Source organism: Ostrinia nubilalis, chromosome Z (genome assembly GCF_963855985.1).
Source record: "Ostrinia nubilalis chromosome Z, ilOstNubi1.1, whole genome shotgun sequence".
Classification (NCBI taxonomy): Eukaryota; Metazoa; Arthropoda; class Insecta; order Lepidoptera; family Crambidae; genus Ostrinia; species Ostrinia nubilalis.
Window position 1 is genome coordinate 26,482,352 of NC_087119.1, and position 22,326 is coordinate 26,504,677.

The 22,326-nt window shown below is 36.1% G+C and overlaps 2 protein-coding genes across 4 annotated transcripts in view; both read left to right on the forward strand.

Annotated features, from left to right (window-relative positions):
• LOC135086954 (anion exchange protein 3) overlaps window positions 1-5,102 on the forward strand; it is a 45,932-nt gene extending 40,830 nt beyond the window's left edge. For all 3 annotated transcript variants that reach the window (XM_063981788.1, XM_063981789.1, XM_063981787.1), the window contains 5 exons: window positions 433-680; window positions 1,058-1,272; window positions 1,617-1,825; window positions 2,186-2,356; window positions 3,609-5,102. In XM_063981788.1, coding sequence (XP_063837858.1) covers window positions 433-680; window positions 1,058-1,272; window positions 1,617-1,825; window positions 2,186-2,356; window positions 3,609-3,680 — 915 coding nt within the window. In that variant the 3' untranslated portion in view covers window positions 3,681-5,102. The remainder of the gene's footprint in view (window positions 1-432; window positions 681-1,057; window positions 1,273-1,616; window positions 1,826-2,185; window positions 2,357-3,608) is intronic.
• A 3,559-nt stretch (window positions 5,103-8,661) lies between these two features.
• Window positions 8,662-22,326, forward strand: part of LOC135086463 (tyrosine-protein kinase Abl) — a 129,425-nt gene continuing 115,760 nt past the window's right edge. The window contains exon 1 of the mRNA XM_063981188.1: window positions 8,662-9,074. Within this exon, the coding sequence (XP_063837258.1) occupies window positions 8,948-9,074 (127 nt within the window). The 5' untranslated portion in view covers window positions 8,662-8,947. The remainder of the gene's footprint in view (window positions 9,075-22,326) is intronic.

Sequence of the window (22,326 nt, forward strand, 5' to 3'; positions counted from 1 at the left end):
TGTCGAACGCATACCGAGATTTGAATTTCGAAGGAAAGCTCGCGTTTCGTCCGTTTATATGAAGTTACAATACTGTATGATATTATTACCGTGACTGTAGCATGTAGTTTATTTTTTACTGGGTTGTGTAGTGGTATAGGTCGCGCAACAAAAGTTGAGGCGAACGTCATAACACTGTATTATTATTGTCTCATGTCATATTTACACAAATCAGTCAAAATACGCAGGACGTAAGCGTGACAAGCGTATACAAATATTTTATTTATTACAGATAATTTGATTGTCTCAAATCTTACTGCGCGACCAATAACTATTGTTTCAGAGATAATAATAGTGAAAATTAGCAGAATTTACTTGTATAATAATACTCCCCCAGTTCATATATTATCACCTAACGTGTGATTAGATTTTGTAATTTTCTATTTTCCTCAGGCTCGCCGTGCTCTCGGAGACTTCGGTGTCCCCATCGCGATCGTCCTCATGGTTGGAATCTCTCGCCTCGTCCCCGTCTGGACAGAAACCCTGCGGGTCCCTGAAGGTCTCAGCCCCACAGCCGACCGGTCCTGGCTGGTCCCTGCCAACCCTGGCCTGGAGACCATCCCCTTCTGGGCCATGCTTGTGATGGCGCTCCCTGCACTTATGGTCTACATCATTGTCTTCATGGAAACGCACATCGCTGAGTAAGGGCTTGCGTGGATTATGTACCTGTGGGCTACAGTCTTTTCAAGATTTCTTGAAATTTTTGGTATTAATTGGCATAAATTGTCTTGGAGGTCTGTGGCTTGCAGTTCTCTTGTAAAATGAGTACTCATTCCTTTAAAGTTTACATTGGCTGATATGCGATTTGCCATTTCCACTTCTGTCAGTAGGCAAATAATAAATAAATTCCAAGCTAGCGAACACTCAGAATTCAGGCAATAAGCAATGCTGTTCATGCAAAGCGAAGTTAACCTTCTTAAGAGTTGCAAAGCCTAATTAGGTAGCCCCTAAAATTTGATATTGTTGTCCATCATTTTTTTATTGGAACAATTTTTTGCAACGGCTGTTTCATCACCAGGCTCATCGTTGACAAGCCCGAGCGGCGCCTGAAGAAAGGCAGCGGTTTCCACATGGACATAGTGATCATGTCGCTGGTCAACGGAGTCTGCGGCATGTTCGGAGCGCCCTGGCAGTGCGTGGCCACCGTCCGGTCCGTCAGCCACGTGTCAGCCTTGACGGTCATGTCCACCACCCACGCGCCTGGTGACAAACCGCACATCGTCGAGGTTAAAGGTAAGATTGCTTAATAAAAATAGGATAACGCTGTGGTCTAAGCTACGTCAACTACCGCATTGATTACTGGCCCGACCTAATAATATGTATCTGCAGCCTGCAGAAGTCTAATTATTATCATATCATAGCCTCTAGTTTCGTCCTTAGGGTTTAGAAAGTAGCTGCTATAGCATGGAATGAACAGGGAAGATCCAATTTGATACGAGTAACTGTCATGGTCATAATGTTGGCTGGCATATAAAACCAAAATTTTGATATTCTACCATACTAAAAGCTTTAGCTGTTGCCTGACTTGCCTGAATAGGTACCATTCAAGACACTAAAGTTTAAATACCGACTTCCAGAACAACGGCTAACCGGTCTTCTGGTCTCCATCCTGTGCGGAGTGTCTGTGCTGGCCGCAAGCTGGCTGCGCCTGGTGCCCATGGCCGTGCTCTTCGGCGTGTTCCTGTACATGGGTATCTCAGCCCTGGGCGGCATCCAGTTCTGGGACAGATGCATCCTGCTCCTGAAACCTGTGAAGCATCATCCACAGGTTCCTTACGTGAGACGGGTAAGGAGCTGCTCATGGTATAGTTTTAGCTGGACAATAGTGTGCCCCTTTGGACCCTTCCTCCCTTTAGAGACCCCTAAGGGGTCAGTTTTGGAAAATCTTTCACAACAATGCCTACGTCATTGCAACCTGTCATCAAGAAGATCTGCGTGCCAATTTCCTTCGTAGATACTCGTAGGTCAGTAAATTAGGAACAGCTGCCTTCGATCCTTTATGGTTTTACACTCAATTTTTTTTAAAGCAAGAACTAAGAATTTTGATATCAAGCACTTTTCTCTCTTGGATCATTATTATCAGGATTTTCTACAAAACTTTCATTATAGCATCTTTTTTATGAGAATTTTCATGTCATGTCCACAGGTCCCGACTCTGAAGATGCACATGTACACGCTGATCCAGCTAGCTGGTATCTGCGTGCTGTACACAGTGAAGTCCTCGCGCTTCTCGCTGGCGCTGCCGTTCTTCCTGGTGCTGATGGTGCCTCTCCGGATGGCGCTGGTGTATCTGTTCACACCACTCCAGCTGAGAGCGGTGTGTTATGCAAATCTTTTATTTTGTTTAATTTTTACCTATACTATGAATTCCCAAAATCTGCTGCTGAATGTATTCTGCCCTCTTCATTTAAACTATAATTTGGCATTAGGGTTTCTGATTTCTCGACTTATTTTTTTTCTCGAGTTTCGAGAATTCTCGAGGCCAAAGTCTCGAGTTTTCTCGGGTCTCGAGTCTTTTAATGAAAACTGCTGAAATTGGTTGAAATTTAATAAAAACACAGGTTTTTTTTAATCTAATATACCTACTTTTATGCACAACAATCAATATTAGAATTTAGTACCAGTTATTTTGGTAAGGAAAGTAACAAAAAATAAAATCTTCTTTCATAATTAATATTTACTAATAATCATAACAAAAGTCATAAAGTCTCGTGTACTTTAAGGATAATCACTTGTTTTCTAAAGAACACAAGTCCAAATAGCTAAATTACGATAAATAGTTTTTTTATGAACAAAAATAACTTTTTAATAAATTTTTAAATTTCTTACAGATAACGACTTGAATAAACTTTACGAGGAGGCACGAGTACCTAACCTAACGTCTGTTAGGTAAGGTAACTGTCTAGTTAACATGTTTTTCAGTCTTTAAATCAGTCAGAGTTAAACAAACATAATAAATATAGCATACTCGTTGGTGAACATTATTATTACTTAGTTTCGATTGAGATCATTACTTGCAAATCAAATCAGTTAAAAAAGGAAAGACTAGGCCAGTCTTAAAGCAACGTTGACCTATTAAATAATTAAAAACTTACTTTTGTCTAAGAAAATAGGCTTTCAAGAATATTAAAGCTTCAAAATCGAAACTCGAGAATTCTCGAGCTCCGGTAATTTTTTTCTCGTCTCGAATGAAGCCAAATTTCTCGAGTTTTCTCGAGTTCGAGAAAGCTCGAGCAGAAACCCTATTTGGCATACACAAATCCACATTATCCCAACATTAATTTACAAACACTTGCTTTAATATTTTTAATCTCTTCTTAGCCTTTGCTACTAATAAAGTAGGTAACTTAGGTACTTGGTAGAATATGGAAGCAGCCTTAGTGCAGCGTCTGCGGAGTGTATACTCATTATAATACTGTGGTTTTACCGTGTTTTGCCAGTTTGCCACCAGCCAGAAAACTGGTACGTCGTATTTACACCACGGCACCGTTGGCGTTGTATTGGAAGGAACTCGATCCAGAACTTCGAACTTTTAATTTTTTTTTTCACCATGACTTTTCTGGTTTCAGTTGGATGGCGCCCAGAAGGACATTGACAAGGACGACGAGCCCGACTTCTACGAGGAGGCTCCTCTGCCCTAAGCATCTCGTCATGCCACTCCATCATCATTTCAGCCAGTCACAGTCCACTGCTGGACATTTCAAGCCACCCCAAGGAGCAGGAAACGGCACGATCTCCCGCTTTGTCATGTAGTCCCTGCCAGCTACATTCTTGATGTCCTCAGTCCACCGTAAAATAAGCATCTGTCCGTTATTAATTTTAGTGGTATCTTCAACCCAGTGGACTGAACATTCCATTTTGTGACCTTCTGGGTGGGCCTGGAAATAAGCAGTATTCGTTATTGCTCAAATAATAAGTATATAAATGACCTAAGGATAGTCGCGTTTACAGGGCTCAAACTGTTTACGGCTCTTTCTTGTTTAGGCTTGATTACTATCAAATATTGACATTCAAACGATTTAGTAAAGACTTAAGCTAGTCAAATTACATTGTATAAATAATTAATGTAGGTTAAGTATTTAAGATTGACATTAAAGTAATTTTAGAAACAAATATTATACATAATCATCGAAGCAGCTGTAGTTGAGTATTAGATTAGAGGAAAAAAATGGTTGGTTTGTTTGTTTGTATTTGCTTCGAAACTATCGAAACGATTGTAAAATCCCTTCACTATTAGAATTCTACATTATCCCTTATGAAATTAAGCCTTAAGCTAAAGAATATGCACGGATAGAAACATTCATTGATAAGCCGAAGTTAACGCGGGCGAAGCCGCCGGCAAAATCTATAATCGCACTAATATTATAAAAATGCTCTGGATGTAAGTATGTCTGTCCCGGACGGATAGCGGAAAGCGACTTTGTTTAATTACCTATACCTACTATTACTGTATGTAGCTAATGATGATAAACGTAGGCAGTTGAAGTTCAGTTCCCTGGGTCAGCTAATGTAAAAGATAAAAAATAATTTAAAAAAAATAGAAATAATTCAAAATTGTGCCAAAATAATGAAAATATTTGATTGTCATTAGAGAAAAACAAATGGTACTATGTGACAATAAAATTAAAGAATCATTGATCTTTCATTGTCACCATTAAAGAGTATTATAACTACATTTTGATGGCGGACCAAGATGTTATTATTACATAATTATTATTAATAATACTTATTTATTATTCATTCTTAGACATATCTAGGTGATGTAAAAATTGTTGCAAATTATTATATTGAAATGTTATAATTTATTTTAATTTTATTTAATATAACAATCTGTGTAAATTGTTAAATATTTTAGTTTATTTACGGTTACGTTATTTTTTTATTCAAATGCTTTGTTGTTAATTTTTTTAATGTTACAATATTATTAATTTAGTTTTAGAGCCATATGTAACCATAAGTTAGGTATGTTAAGTTAGATTAAGCTCTTTTAGAATTATTAATAAGAACTATGATTATATTCCGTATTCTTGATGTGGTAGAAATAAATGTAAAAAAAAATTCAATTGTGCTTTTTATTAATAAGTCAACGCCAAAAATCCAATTTTGTAAACCTACTACTACTACGTTTTAACCCTTATTCAAATAAAGGTAAATATATTACCACTTTGTTTACTTTTAAAAAAGGATCCTAATTTTCGATATGGTAATACTTAAAGATATCTTGGTCACTTATTTATATTTTTAAATATATTTTTTTACTTATCTATGCCATTTTACAACTTTTCAACGTCATTTGTCACTGTCAGGTAATGTCAAAGTCAACCAAACGGTTTTGGTGTGAAAAATTTCAAGTTTTTAGCGCGCGTTTTTGGTATTTTTGAAACTTTGTTCAACGAAAATTCTGATAAGTGTTTTTTGGATTCAAATTCCTAAACTATAACATTTATTGTATAATCTCACTTATAGGCAACGTCTGCAATTGATTTATTCATATAATTTAGACATTTTAAAGAAGTGGTAAATAGTTTACCATTGTCCGATCCCGTCTTGACAAAAGTTTGATGATATATAAAAAAACTGCTGTTTTTTGTATGTGCACAAATAAAACTAAATAAATATTTGGAGAAATTTTAAGTTATTTTGATATCTATTTAACGTTACGTTACGTTAAAACGTTACGTAATTAGTGAATTGTTAGTTTCAGACTCAAGGTAAGCATCCTAATTGTAAGCATAATAAGTAATATTAATAAATAAAAAAACAATATATTTATTTCATTCCCAAAATATTTAATAAAATATAGGTAGAACCAAGAGGAAGTCACTAGTCAAGAACCAAAAATAAACCAAAACGGACAATGGTAACTATTTTACCACCAACATTTAATAATTCGTAGTCATGAGTGGATAATGGTAAATTATTTACCACCCAAAAAACTACCCCTTCCCCTATTTTTTTATAAATTTTGATCAAAAATATGAAATAAGTGACCCACAATTACCCAAAATCCACTTCAACTTTGTAAAAAAAATGCATACCAGCTCGCGTTTGAATAAGGGTTAATAGTGCTTCTTTCCTTACCTATATTGTTCATTGCGTATTTTTAGAATGTACCTACATAAAATTCTACTTGGTATGAAGAATTTCTGTATCTTGTTCGAATAGGCTGGCAATTTTTTATTGTAAATTAAAGCAGAAGCATAGTTTTTAATGAGATCAAAAAAGAAATGCTTGGTTTACATAAGTAAAATAAAATAAAAAATATAATAAATAAAAATAAGTAGGTTGGATTTATTACATTAATTGAAATCGGTTAAATAGAATTACTATTCTATTCTATTCTACTATCAGATAACTTAATTAAATAAACGAGAACCACTTCCTGTTTTGAAGTTGGATATAGTAGGAATGTTTTTTCCAATTTTTAACCGGCTTAAAAAAAGGAGGAGGTTCTACAATATGTTCGACTGCATGACACTACATATATTTTTTCTATGTACTATGTTCACCGATTACTTCGTCAGTGGACCGTTTGCAAAATTGTTCGATAGAGTACACTTTTGAGGTGGTCCCATTGTCACAAAGTCAGGATCTGAAAATAGGATCCTAGGGAACCTCCAGTGCCAACAACAAGAACTAACAAAAAGAATTAAGTTATTAAAAGCATTAAATAAATTAATTGTAACAAAAAAATATTAAATCCGACCCCAAAAAACCTGACAACCTTAGGTTACTACTTTAGGCCCCTCGGTGTGCCTCGGTCACGGCGACTTTTTGTGACGCGTTTCGTAAACGAGCGACAGCATCGCGATTGCATCCAAAGCATAGCTATGCGCGTCGGTGTGGTTGAAGGAAAAGGAAGGATAGATTGGTAATAAAAGCCTCGCGTAAAACTTATTATCGTCAACGGTACCTTGTACTCCGACTTATAAAATGTTAGATGGCGCTACTTTTCTGGCTGAAGTGTGCTGTAACTAGTGTCATCTACCGAACGGCTAAAAACAAAGATGTGTAGACTAGAAATTATTTAAGCATTGAAAGATTACAATAATTATAATGAGATGTACTTAGTATAAACGTACTTATCGTATTTTCTACAGGGGATCGATTTTGAAATATCACTGAGTGATAAAACCACTAATCAGTCGTTACAAATCATTGACAATCGGCTGTTTTGGTAATAATTATTTTATCAAGTTATATTTACTTAATATGCGCCATCTAACGGAATTCATCATAACTACAGCCTGGCAGTAGCAGCAGCTTACGAAAACGTGCTTTAGCATGTTATTATAATTATAGCAAGATCAACGAGTCAAATAATACAAAAAGTTGAACATGAAATTGGATTATAAAAAAAAATAAAAATACAATAATTAAATTAAGGTTAATTTGTTTGTCAAGGAATACTTTAATTTGTATAATAACGTCTTTGTAGTATAACACTGTGTAACATTGTTAATAATCAATAGGTTTATAAAAAAATATCAAAGTTTAATTGCATGGAATACAACATTAATTTAATTAATATTTTTTAATATATTCTTGAATAACTTGTATTAAACAAAGAAAATAATAATATGATTTGCAACTTAGTAACACAAAATAATTATATAGCCTGACCAGGAACATAAAAACCCTGGCATAGAGGCGCGTCAATTGCATTTGATAGTGCAACACTGAGTACAGTCGTACCTGTGTTAAATTAATAGGCTAACTTTATGTATCAGGATTCAGGATTACGGGCTAATTTGATATTTTCATGAATTAACGAAAAAATATTATTTTAAGTAACCTGGTTTAAATAAATTAAATGAAAACTTCAATCGAGCTAGTAGGATTTATTTTATTATTCATCAATAATCAAATTCAGAACTTGAATATTCAACTGCAATGTCTGCTCATGAACGCTTCAAACTCGGTACTTCTTTCCCAATTCCATAAAATTCAACACTTAGAAAGTAACAAAAAACTTTAAAACAAACCACAGCTAATTTTCATAGTGGACTGTACTATACGATAAACATGTCAATCAATTTGACACCCTTGTCGGAAAAATTATTCAATGAAAATATTGTCCGAAACCTTAGTATTTCTCTTCGACAAATACTTTAACACATTGTGAACCACTTTTCTTTTACGACTATAAAAAGATTTTAGCTATGTAATTCACAAAATCAATTGCGCACATTTAAAATAAAGTTTGTTTACACTTTGACAGCAATAGACTGACATGCAAGGTGACATGTCAATGAAGTTTTCAGTTACTGTTGCCATTAAAAGAAATTAGTACCATTAGTTTTCCGCAACATGGCGAGGGTTTTTATGTTCCTGGTCAGGCTATAAGTGCAATATTGTTAGTTACCGCCATCTATACAGAAGAGGTTAAACTTGTTCAATGCTCAATGTGTAGTGCTACGGTTATAGAAACGACTTTTGTAAAGTTGGTGTTCAATTCAATAAGTCCAAAGCCAAACACGAATAAAAATTTGTTTTAGTCTATGCCCGCTACGTCGCTATGATTGGTCAGCTCAAAATTCTAAATCTGTGGTAAAGCGACAGTGCTGCTCACAGCGGAAGTTTTCGTAAACTAAAAATCGACGTCAATCAAACATGGAAACATGTCAGTCGCACATTTAATGGCGGAGATTGTGTTGTTTTTTGCGTGCGACCCGTCCCGGTAATGTTGTATCATCGAATCACAGAGACTTAAAGATGAATATCGCGTTATATTGGGACTAGTGTTTGTTTGATTATTTTTGTTTTGACTGAGTTGTGCCGGATTGTATTGGGTATGGAGTGTAAGAACATTGAGTTGGACTTGGATTTATTGAATTAGTGTGCGTCGGCGGTGGTCGCGTGGTCTGGGACCGGTGTCGGCGGTGGCGTGAGCTGAGAGCGGAGCAAGATGGGGGCGCAGCAGGCGAAGGAACGCGGCGGGCCCAGCGGCGCTTCGATGCGGTCCGTGCGGACAAAGCCCCGAGTGCCCAAAGACCCCCGCATTCTCGGCTCGAACATATTCACAGAGCACAGCGGTGAGTCATTTACCCTGATATCTCCAGCTTCATCCCCCGCAAATGCTATGCGTTTCCATAACAAACATTTAAGTTTTCACACTTTCGTTTTTGTTTAATTTATAAATGTTTGCATGATTGTATTAGTGTTTTGTTGTTTTTTATTTTAAATCTTATCTATTTTTAAAGTTTAAACGTCTCCTATCGATGTTCTATTTTAACTTTTTGTGTTAATGTTTCCTGTGATGATTAAAAATCTCACTTTATTATTCTTGACATGAAACCCACTTAAAAAATACAACAGCTTTTAATCCTTCCTGAGGCATATACATAATTAAGGACCTGGTAAAAACATAAAAAGGTAAATTAAAGATTATAACTGAGTAAAACAAAAAATCTGCTCATTAAATTTAAGCTCAATTTTGTCACAATCTAAAGCTCTTTTTTTAATTGTCTCCTTAAACATTAGTTTAACACACAAACATGTCTAAACATCTCCAGAAATCCACCCAAAACCATGAGTGTATGATATAATAATGATTAGGCACTTAAACCAAATATACATTGTTGATCAAATCTCATAGTAACTTGACTAAAGCAGTATGATTTTAGAATTGTCTATTAAGAATTTCAGATCCCATCTAATACCTAATAACTTATAAAAGGTCCTTAAAATTTTAGTAGGTAAGTAGGTAGTTACTAAAATCTAACGTTGTCAACATGAGATTGCAACGCTGACATACACAGCTTCAGTCTGATGCACACAGTGTTTAATGAAACTGGTGCACACACAGCATTTGATTAAACTGGTGCACACACAGCATTTAATGAAACTGGTGCACACACAGCATTTAATGAAACTGGTGCACACAGCATTTAATGAAACTGGTGCACACACAGTACTTAATGAAACTGGTGCACACGCAGCATTTAATGAAACTGGTGCACACACAGCATTTAATGAAACTGGTGCACACACAGCACTTAATGAAACTGGTGCACACACAGCATTTAATGAAACTGGTGCACACACAGCGTTTAATGAAACTGGTGCACACACAGCGTTTAATGAAACTGGTGCACACACAGCATTTAATGAAACTGGTGCACACACAGCATTTAATGAAACTGAAGCTTTTAGTGAAACAAAGAGCATAATGCCTTTGTCATGAATTAAATCAGACAGCTCGTCTTTTCTTAAGCGTGGATTCTTCAACTGGAACTTCAAGTGGTTCTCATTAATTTCTTAGAAATCTTCAAATCAAAGTTCAAAACCACCTAAACAACTAGCCATTACATGTAAGTACTTATCACAATAAAAATAATACTGTATTAGGTCATTTTATTATAAAATCACACACAACCCTAGCTACATTTTCAGATCCACTGACCACCAATAGATAGCCTACTGCACCGTTAAAAATAAACAAAAAAACGTGCTGAAAACAGAAAACAAACTAGTCACTATGATCAATTACACTTTTATGATCATGTATAAAGTAATAGAAATAGCTCCCTTTTAATTGATTCAAGCTCTGACTTAGTATGATACTAACACTCATTTACCAGTGTAACAAATTAGGGATTAAATTAATTTTACAAATAAATTAATGCAATATGTTCTACCAGTAGTCTTAATGCAATTTGAGTTAGTCACACAAAAAAATATAATGTCGTTATAACATCTTGACTTAAACTTGTGAAAATCGCTTTTCAAAATCATTTTTTTAATAATAATTTATCATCATAGCCTTTACATTTGTTAAGATATGAAGATTGTAAAAGACCTTGATGAGAAACCTGTATTACCTGCCTGAATTGCCAAAAACTAAATACATGATCTACCAAATGATTGAAAAATCTGCTATCAGTCGAGCAAACAAGATATTGAACAATATTTCTATGATCCATCCACACTGTAAGCATCTCATTGAAAAGTGACAAACAATAACATGTCCTTCATACAACAACAAACCATTTGAATCATAGTTAGTCACAATTGATTGCATTGGCAATGCAAGGAGCTCCACTAAATTATTGTGTTGCATAATGTTTGTATCAATTTTGTAGTAGGACTAGGAACAAATACGAAAATTGTACGGCAATAGTACGGCTTAGTGAGGTAAAGCAGTGAGGGCCTAGATCTATTTTTGACATTTTGGAAAATGAGACCTGAAACTTGTGACCTCTTCCTAAAATGGCGTAATGACACGCTCGGGGCTCGCGACGAGTGGGCACTATTCGCCGACAACACTAAGCCTGCAATTTGGTAGAGAAAACTAAAAGATTGCACGCCATGATGCTTTTTATCATCACATTTGACTCCTATTGACATGATCATCATAATTTGAAAACAATGGTGACTATCAAGTACCAACAGTCAACACCACTGGACAAATATCATAATTAATATGATTTATCACCTTAAAGTTAAACAATACACTTAACACAACACCACAGAATCCCAGAATTAGATTACGAAGTATATAATTCTAAAATATTTACTTAATAACTAATCAAAATGTTAATTATGTAATTAGTTAGGTACTTTATAAAACTGGCTAGTCATACATTAACATTGAGTGCAAATTGCGAATGGGTTAAATGTTATTTCAGCAAAATAGAGCATTATATTTGCCAAGCGAATTATAATTGAGGATTATCAAAATTATTTTTATTAGAATAGCTAATTAGCTAATACAATAAATCAATAAAGAGGCAATTTGGTAATGCACCAATGTGTAAGGAATTCAAAATAAAAGTAATACCTAGTTTATTAAATATTATTTTAATAGACAAACTTGAGAGTTAATCATTTTTTTACATAATACATAGGTACATGGTAATTAAAATAAATAGATACCATTACCTACCATTTGAAGATAAATGTAACATTATTTCTACAACAAATACGTGACAAATTGACTTTACTTAGTTTACCTACTCTTTTAAATAAATAAGATGCCACATAAAAAAGAAAAAACTGTCTATATTTGAGTAGGCTTGACTATTAATCTCTTGCTGATTTTTAATCATCACCACGTCGAACTTTCTTCTCTATCTTTCACAGAGGTATTTTTACAAACAAGTAAGTATTGTAAAAATACCTACTAGTGAAAGTTCCGAAATTAGTTGTTTTTTGTTTTCTGGTTCTTACAACCCTAAGGGCTATATTTCACCGGGACACCATGGCGCCGCAACCAGTCGCCGGCTTCCAACAAAATGTATACATACAGCTCTATAGAGAGTCCGTTTGGTTGCGCAAAGCTCTATGACATTTTGTTGGTAGCGGCGACTGGTTGGGCCGCCATGGTGTCCCGGTGAAATATAGCCCTAAATCTGTCGGCTGTGCGTTTATGACATAGGAAAGGATAAAGATTAAAAATTAAATATCTATTTATTATTGTGTTGCATAGAGAGGTATATTATTCTATCATGTAACACTTATAGGATGGCTGTGCGACTTTTTCTTACATTTTATCATAATGTTTCTTGAATAACACCTTGATATAACATCAAATAATCTTCCTTCCCTATCTGCAAATCATATCGACACTTCAGTTTCGCTTGTCAATGAATTAGTTTCCAGTGCGCTTATCGTAGATTAAAAATGCTATCGGTATTGATAATTTAGCGCAAACTTTGAAAATGTAGGCCATTACAGAAAAAACTAAAATTAATAACATTTTTAAATGGATTTTACACACACGTGCAAATCCAGTGTCTTTGTGTACTAAAGCCTTTAAAACTGGATGGAAGAAAAAAAAAGAAGGTTTATTTAGCTTGGAGCTGAAACGAAATTAATCAGTTGAAAATAATTTCCAGGTTAAGACTGGAATATTCTCACTTAAAATAAGTATATATGGTAGGTACTTAACTACTTCTGTTTGACAATCTTTATCAAAGTATCTACCGAGATGCACATGGAGACTGAGTTACAGTCTAAGTCCTAAATTACGCCGTTTTAGTTACTATTAAGTATTAAAATATTGCATTATGCAAATGCTAAATTATAAACGATCTTACGACAGTCGAGAAATTAACTCCATATTTTTTTTAATCGTTTGGAAAAAATCTCCTCCCAGGCTGTTTAATTTCCTCTACCCTCCTTACCAAGTTCAGTTCCCTCCGCTCTTTCCAATTTATACAGCCCGCTTTAATTTTTAATTTAAATATTTGATTATTTTTATCCCTGGCTTGCGCTTTGGTTCCTTTTCAGGTATTTTTTTCTCTAAAATATAAAGCATTTCATTCATGAAGACCAACCCGAAAAATTCGCTTTGTTTGCTTCAAATTATTCAGCACGGGAAGAGTACCTACATACACACCGGTAACATAATACTTCCACTTCACTGAATTCTCGCGGAATTCAGTGCACAAACGCATAGTACTTTTCTGTATCTGATTTCAAACGACTGCGCTAGTAAATACTATACTGCTATACAAAGCAATTGCACTTTGCCGACTTTTTAGAATAGATGAAGACGTGATGCAGACATCAAATGTCATTCCAATATGGTCGTAAAGAGAACTTGTCATGTGTAAACGCGCGCACGTGCGTGTGCGTTCTTATTTGTGTGGGTAGGTCAGTGCGGTGTACCCTTCAGCCGACGCGTCGACCGCGCGTCTGTCTCACTCTGTCATCCCTTACGTCGCAATACTTACATTTTTATAATGAAATAAATTGCATGAAACCGTAAAAGGGGAAACATGCCACTTGCCACATTTTAACTTTGAATATTGTCAAGGCTCCGTCATGAAGCCCAACTCTCGCGTACAAGATACTGGTACGCCGAAGTTGTCACCATATTACCGCACGAACTATGATATTACTACTGCAACTTCTGCCCGAGCTGTGTGTGGCAAGAGTTCAGAATTTAATATCATTTCTCCATTGTCTGTGCTAGCGAAGTTAATAGTTACGAGAAAGTTATTGCGGTTGCAACTTACCTGGGGCTTAAGATATTCCCCGCAGCCGTCAGCCATCTGTGCTGATACAAACGGGGACTTCAAATGCATATACGAATATACGCTTGCAATGTCGCCGTCAAGCGCCTTAGCTGAGCAGCTCATTCAAAGCAACTAGGTCTCAGTAACCCTCCCAGGCGTAGAATATAGAACAAAAGGCAGCTCGAAACTACAGACAGACACTTCATTTATTAGACATAGTTCTATTGGCTCTCGGCTCACCCTTGATTATTCGCAGCACAAAAGCAAAAAATCCAAGCTCGAATTTGGTTAATCAGACTCAAATTATTAGTCTAGACTGACTATAATCAAAGTAAGTTGCTTGACACAAAGAACTGAATTATAATGGGGCCTATGATGAGCATACTTATTAAGATATACTCGTACTTACTTTTTTATAACTTGTTATTTCGTCTGCTGCCAATTGGAAACACTTTCTTTGAAAAACTTGTCTGGAAAAGATTTCCAGATATTTTTTGTACAAAAGGATTTCATTCAGCAGTTTTGTATGTTTTTTTTTTACTAAAAAAGAAATTTTAAGTCACTGTAACTTGCGCGTTGCAAATAAACCCAAATGTAGCAAAAATATTGGTATTTTTACTTTCAGAGACTCTTTATCACCGTTATACCTGGACTTGAAGTAAAATAATATAGCCCTTTAAAATTTAAGCCCGATAGCCATTCATAAATTTTAAGAGAATTGTCATGCCAAAAATATGCTTTGATTTACAAAATGGCAAATCTTGTACTTCAAAGTACCTACTTATTTATACTGACTGGTAGACAAGTTACATCTATTGCTGAATAAATGAAAGGTAGAGACAAAGGATTCACGAGTGGAGACCACGTCTTGGCAAATGAAGTGTTCCAAACATAAAGATATAGAGAGATGCCAACTAATGCGCTGAGTTAGGAACTCAGTGTCGCATTAGAAATTCACACACACAAAGTAATCAAAACATGTGCTCATTATCCACTGCGTTATCACAACGCAACGTTCGAATAATCTTTAGTACTACGCAAGCAATGTAAACTGTTTACACTATGACGTCGCTGCTGTCATCATTGCTTTCACGAGCAATGTGTTCTGTTTTTGGGCATATAGACCAGTAGAATTAAACACAAAAATTGATTAAATCGGAAATAATTCCTACAAAAGATTTTTTTGCTTTAATGGCTTCATTGGTTGCCCATTAAGACTCTCCTAAGTTTTCGACTTCGACGGAGTTGTGCTTAAGTGGTGGGGGCCCCCGAAAGCGGCGTTTTTTCGGTTTTCCGGTTATACCGCGTAAAGGACTTACCCTACCGAAAAGTGGTCTTCATGACGGTTAAAGGGCACTTAATCCTGCATTGAATAAGACCAAATTCATATGTATTGGACAAACCGTTCTCGCGCTAAAGTTCAGCAAAGTAGAAAATATGCGTATAATTAATGACCCTCTCCACGTCCAATGGCTTGTTACCCACATGCTTCCAAGCCGTGTAAAGGGTCGCCTTAACCAGTGTAACCCTAACAAGGCTCACGAGTTTGATTCGCTTATCCTTGTTCGTCCCAGCCGTTCCTTAACTGCGGTTGCTGCACCTCTTCCTGACACTCTCCTGAACGACTCTGTTTTACCTAATGTGGCTGCCTCTCTTCCTTGTACCCTCCTGTACGATTGCATTGCTTAGCTATATGCCTGGTCCAAGGTTCGACGCCACAAAATCAACTTTGTACGCGTGAAAATAGTTTAAATACTATTTTCCGTGCTTGCAACATTTTTCTTTACCGCTTCGCCTCTATTAGTCGTAGAGTGATTGTATATATCCTATAGCCTTCCTCAATGTATGAGCTATTCAACACAAAAATAATGATTTCAATCAAACTAGTAATTCTTAAGATTAGCGCGTTCAAACAAACAAACAAAAAACTCTTCAGCGTTTTAATATGAACTTGTTGTTGTTGATTTTTGGCGTCGAACCTTAGACCAGGCATACGGCTAGGCAACGTAGTCATGCAGGAGGATACAAGGAAGAGGGGCAGCCACAGTAGGTAACACAGAGTCGTTCAGGTGAGTGCCAGGAAGAGGTGCAGCAACCGCAGTTAAGGAACGGCTGGGACGAACAAGGATAGGCGCATCAAGCTCGTAAGCCTTGATAGGGTTACACTGGTTGAGGTGGCCCTTTTCAAGACTTGGAAGCCTGTGGGTAACAAACCATTGGACGTGGAGAGGGTCATTAATTATACGTATATTTTCTACTTTGCCGAACTTTAGCGCGAGAACGGTTTGTCCAAAACATATGAATTTGGTCTTATTCAATGCAGGATTAAGTGCCCTTCAACCGTCATGAAGACCACTTTTTGATAGGGTAAGTCCTTTACGCGGTATAACCGGAAAACCGAAAAAATGCCTCTTTCGGGGGCCCCCACCACTTAAGCACAACTCCGTCGAAGTCGAAAACTTAGGAGAGTCTTAATGGGCAACCAATGAAGCCATTAAAACAATAAAATCTTTTGTAGGAATTATTTCCGATTTAAAAGCTAATTCTACTGGACTAATATTGCTGCGACACCGGCCCACAGTGTTTTATTTTGGCTTAGAAGCGGACATCCCTGTTTTATTAATTCAATCGTTAGATATTACTATTATGTATAAAATTTATGAAGGAACTAGTAGTTGTATTTGTTTAGTTTCGAAGAAATATTCGATTTTGTGATTTTATAAAAAAAAACAGTTTTAGAAGCATATTTTCTAAAAAAATTACATTAAGTCAGAATTTTGTAAATAAATTTACCTATCACTATAACGTCTACCTTTATGCAAAAATAAATGGTTATTGCTGCAGTAATTTAGGAATTATTTAATAATTTATGATTTTCAGAAAACATTTTTTTCTCCGTTGTCCTAGAAAATTGGCAGCTATATTTACTTTATATTGATGCATGATATAATTATCTATAATACCTGAAAATATTACTTGCCTATCCCGTGGAAGTTCGAAGATATTTTAATTTCTATGAGTTTAGAAAATTTATATGTAAATAGGGTTGTCATCTAAATATTTTTTAGTTTTTTAAATGCCGTCCGTAACAATACGGTTTTAATGCCTTTGTTAGATAACTATTGAAATTCATTGCTTTTACCATTATTAATTTGTCGGGTCGAATTTGATAATTATAGAGTTGGCCCTGTGGCGGCTTATTGGAAATCCTATCGTTTTCGAAACATCGATATATATGTTGCAGTCAAAACTCATAATCGATCAAAACCACTTTTGACTGCAAATTTCAGTTAATAGTGGTTTTGACCGATGGCCTTAGTCAATATTACTTTTGACAAATTTTTCTAGTCGTATCATCCAACTTCCACGGGATAGGCAAGTAATATTTTCAGGTATTATAGATAATTATATCATGCATCAATATAAAGTAAATATAGCTGCCAATTTTCTAGGACAACGGAGAAAAAAATGTTTTCTGAAAATCATAAATTATTAAATAATTCCTAAATTACTACAGCAATAACCATTTATTTTTGCATAAAGGTAGACGTTACAGTGATAGGTAAATTTATTTACAAAATTCTGACTTAATGTAATTTTTTTAGAAAATATGTTTCTAAAACTGTTTTTTTTATAAAATCACAATATCGAATATTTCTTCGAAACTAAGCAAATACAACTACTAGTTCCTTCATCAATTTTATACATAATAGTAATATCTAACGATTGAATTAATAAAACAGGGATGTCCGCTTCTAAGGCAAAATAAAAGACTGTGCGGCCCCGCCCCCTTGTCACATCTCCCTTTGTTTGTGATCTGTGGTTCTTAAGGTCCTGTTCCAATGACCAAAGACCACAAGATGACATGTTGCAGTGTTGCAATTTGCAGTTGTTCAATCCTCTAACTTCTACCATGAATCTTTTTTTTTTTAAAACTTCAATATTTTATCGTAACTGCACGCGCCACGGTCACGGATGGACTGAAGTAAATGCGGGTAGGTTTATTGAGATAAAAAGGCAAAGGATAAAAATGTTGCGCTACTTAACATTTTAAGTGTTAGTGTAAAAATTAAAGACAATTTCCTAACATTACCTGGAAACTTATTTTCATTCAAGCCACGTCCGGATGAACTTTGTACAAACTGAAGCGGGCCAGTCTAGCCGTAGTCGCCTATGATTGGCGGTCATTATAGGCCCGCGGAGCCCCCGAAAAAAACATTTTGATTACGGGGCGGCGAATGGGACAGGGTAATAAGTGCCAGCTTTTTTGTTCGTCGTGGGTGGCAGACATGTTAGACGTTCGTTCGTAGGTAGTAGTGATACAGAGTGTTAACATTATTGTCAGTATTGCCACAGAATAATAATAAGTACTACCACAGAATAATAATAAGTACTACGTACAGAAGTTTTACTTCGCGAAGGTATTTAAAAAAATGTATGCTCAATGTCATTAACAATATGGTGTAATTTAGCCTGTCTCAAGAGTCAAGCACCATTTTGTTGACAAACGTCAGTGATCGGCACTGCGCCGAAGCTATAGGGCTGACTTCGGTAAAATGATGTGACGTGAGGTGCCAAACTGCGGAAAATGGCGGAGGAAATACAATATGATTTAGCATGAATTATCATGAATAATATTAACTACTTATTTACCTTTCAGTGTCTTGAGGTAACTTAAAAAAGTACATTCTGTGTTTTTATTATAATTGAGGTAGTTAAATACTGCACAGTATTTAGTACACCATTTTCTTTATTTTCTTCCATCATACACAAGAATACGCGTGCGTAAGTCAATGTTCGCTCGTATGTGAGGCCTTGTCGAATAGTATCCTGTGTAGGTGGGCATCGTGCGTGTTTTGTTTTCGATGTAAACTCGCGGAGATGAACAGGCCTGGTACTACGTACAGAAGTTTTACTTCGCGAAGGTATTTAAAAAAATGTATGTTCAATGTCATTAACAATATGGTGTAATTGTAATGGTGCTTGACTCTTGAGACAGGCTATGTCTCAAGAGTCAAGCACCATTTTGTTGACAAACGTCAGTGATCGGCACTGCGCCGAAGCTATAGGGCTGACTTCGGTAAAATGATGTGACGTGAGGTGCCAAACTGCGGAAAATGGCGGAGGAAATACATGATTTAGCATGAATTATCATGAATAATATTAACTACTTATTTACCTCTCAGTGTCTTGAGGCAACTTAAAAAAGTACATTCTGTGTTTTTATTATTATTTAGGCAGTTAAATACTGCACAGTATTTAGTACACCATTTTCTTTATTTTCTTCCATCATACACAAGAATACGCGTGCGTGAGTCAATGTTCGCTCGTATGTGAGGCCTTGTCGAATAGTATCCTGTAGGTGGGCCATCGTGCGTGTTTTATTTTCGATGTAAACTCGCGGAGATGAACAGGCCTGGTATTGCTTGCTGATTTTGTTATGTCAAGATTATTACTTTAAAGCCAGTAGCCAGTCAACATTGCAATAATGGATCGCGTCAAGCTCAGAGAGCTTAAAATCAAAAATCTTTTAAAACTAAACTCCAATTATTATATTGCATAATTAAAGACTCCAAAACAATTGAAGGTGAATAAAAGCTTGTGAAAAATACTTAACTTTATAAAAACAAAATCTGGATAAAATGTTTCCAGTTTAGTTTTTCGCTTCGCTGTGAAATGATACCGTTTCGGTATTTAATCATATGAGATATTTCTCATTACTCGTCCAAGTAAGCTGCAGTAATGCTTGAATTTGCTTTTTCGGATCGGTACAAAAGGATGTACCCCCTTTATTTTCTCCTGACTGCGAGTAAATCCCATTGTCATAGACGCTGATTGAAAAATCCTTGCAGGTAGCTTTATTAAAAGTTTTAATTCGGATCTCGGTAATGAGCGGCTTTGTGAGCTTTTTGACGTCATATCTTACAAAGGGAGCTACGTATTAGATAATGTGCCTACGCGAGCTTTAATTATTATGGTGGCGACACATACCGGTAACTTGTACACTTGCATAGTTCCTTGCCTTGCACATGGCACTACTCTAACTGACATGCCTGTATAATATGGTATACGTATAGATCGCACAATATTTTAGAATATTAGGCTAGCTGATATTCTCAATCAAAATGACATAAACCCTGGCCCTCAAATTTTTATTTCTGATAAAAAATCACGTTTTATTTTGTAGTAAACAATCAGCAGAAAAGTTTATAAACCATGCAAGCTACTGAATCAGTTTTTTAATATTTTTTTATCCACAACGAGGAAGCTCTTGGCTTGTATCTCACCTGATGGTAAGTGACGATCAGGCCGAAGGTGGAAGCGAACTTCACCCGGAATCCAACCACTGGAACCTTTTACTGGAATGTGTAATTGTGTAGCTCTTCTCTTCTCTTAACTCTACTTGGTACTTCATATATACTTGGTTGCAACACTTTTCACAGTCTTATAAAAATAAACCAATTGATAGTTTCAGAAATAAGTACATACATGCAAATATTAACTGTTTAAATAAATAATATATTCTGCATTTACTGGACCAGAATAATATTCAACGGTAGGCGCATGGGAGAGGCAACGTGGTGTTTATTAAATTCTCCCACACCCGCTACGGGGGTGGGGGAGTCGCCCACATTGGACGGCACTAACCGAATTCGGGGAGATTCAGCATGCATCTGATGTGCATGAATACGTCTATTGTCGCGTCAACTACAAGGGTAATAGATATCAGGAACTATAGTCTGGTCCGTGAGCACGTAGAATTTTGTCCAATGACCCCAAGCTACCCATCCTTATCGCTCGCGCGTAATTATGTTGTTATCGCGCTCGCACACTCACTGCGGGTGCCAGTCGCACAGTCGCGACAGCAATATAATTACGTGCGAGCGATAAGGATGGGTAGCTAGGGGTCATTGGACAAAATTCTACGTGCTCACGGACCGGGCTTTAGTAGGTTAGTTGCACAGTAGATAAATCAAACAGTACGGAAGCTTCATACAAACGCTCGAAATCAGACTCACGCACACAGACGCACGCTTTACACGAGCTCTAAGCGAACCTCGCAGTCCATCCGTCGCGAGTGTCGCGCGCGTTGTGTTTTTAATAATATTTTATTGCATGCACTGTCCGCTGTATTTTTAAAAAACATGCCACGAGTGTATTGCGTAGTATACGGCTGCTTGAACTCGGCATCTTCAAAACCAGAACTTTCATTTTTTAAACTTCGTAATAATTCTGAATTGTAAAAATGATTAAATATTACTTTTTAAATAAAGTGCTTACATCTGATTTTGTAATAGTTCTTTTTAAATTACGTAATTACGCTTTTTAACAATTTATGTGTTCTATTTGATAAAGTAATTTGCTCCGCGCGCTTTTGTACTAAGTGATGAACTGTATTTAAAATGATGAGGCAATAGCTATGTGAAAGTAAGTATCCGGTATTTTTATTTATGAGAATAGAATATCTTCTACCGGCCTCTAATAGTAGGTACTTAATCAATTTATTCGATTATGTATTCGATCATTATAGAACCTAATTAATGTTTTATTTTTTTGTTAACTACTTAGTCAATTAATTTATTCCATTAGGTAGGTATTTGATAATTAAAAAACCCAAATAAACGTTTTAATAAATAAGTAAGTCAGAACCTTATTAATTTTATAAAGATTAAGAGTGCCAACCCTAACACTCAGTTGAAGTGTAGGTATTTAACTCGCCGAAAGGGCTAAGTTTCCGTACTGCTTTAGCTCATATATCTACTGTGTTAGTTGACTCTGCCTCGAAGATCTTAGGAGGTAGTATACTGTATCCCGAATCCACCGAGATGCAACTGTGAACCTTATGGCTGGTTTTAGTGTCACGCGGACCGTCCGGTGCGGACCCGCTCCGCACGGCCAATCTGTATGCACTTCTAGGGAGCGTTTTAGAGTAATGCGGGGCGGAGAAACCGCTCCGCTCCCTAGCAGTTCATACACATCGGCTGTGCGGAGCGATCCGCACTGACAGTCCGCGTGACACTAAAACCAGCCTAAAGTTCAGAACATAAGACTTAATCGTTCGTTAGTATATTAAGAGCTAAAAGCATATGCCCTTCGTCTCCATTTACGCAGGTTCGAGCGTTAACTTATTGGCAAATACGTAATCCCTAGCTGGCAATCGGAGTTTTATTAATGAAAATCAGTGTATGAAATTTTCACCGTAAGCTACCGCCTACCATCGTTGCTTTTATTTACACCAACCCAGACAAAATTTACGAAAGAATTTCAGTCTTGAAAACAAGGATTATAAGCACTCTAAAAAAATTTAATTTGAATTGGAATT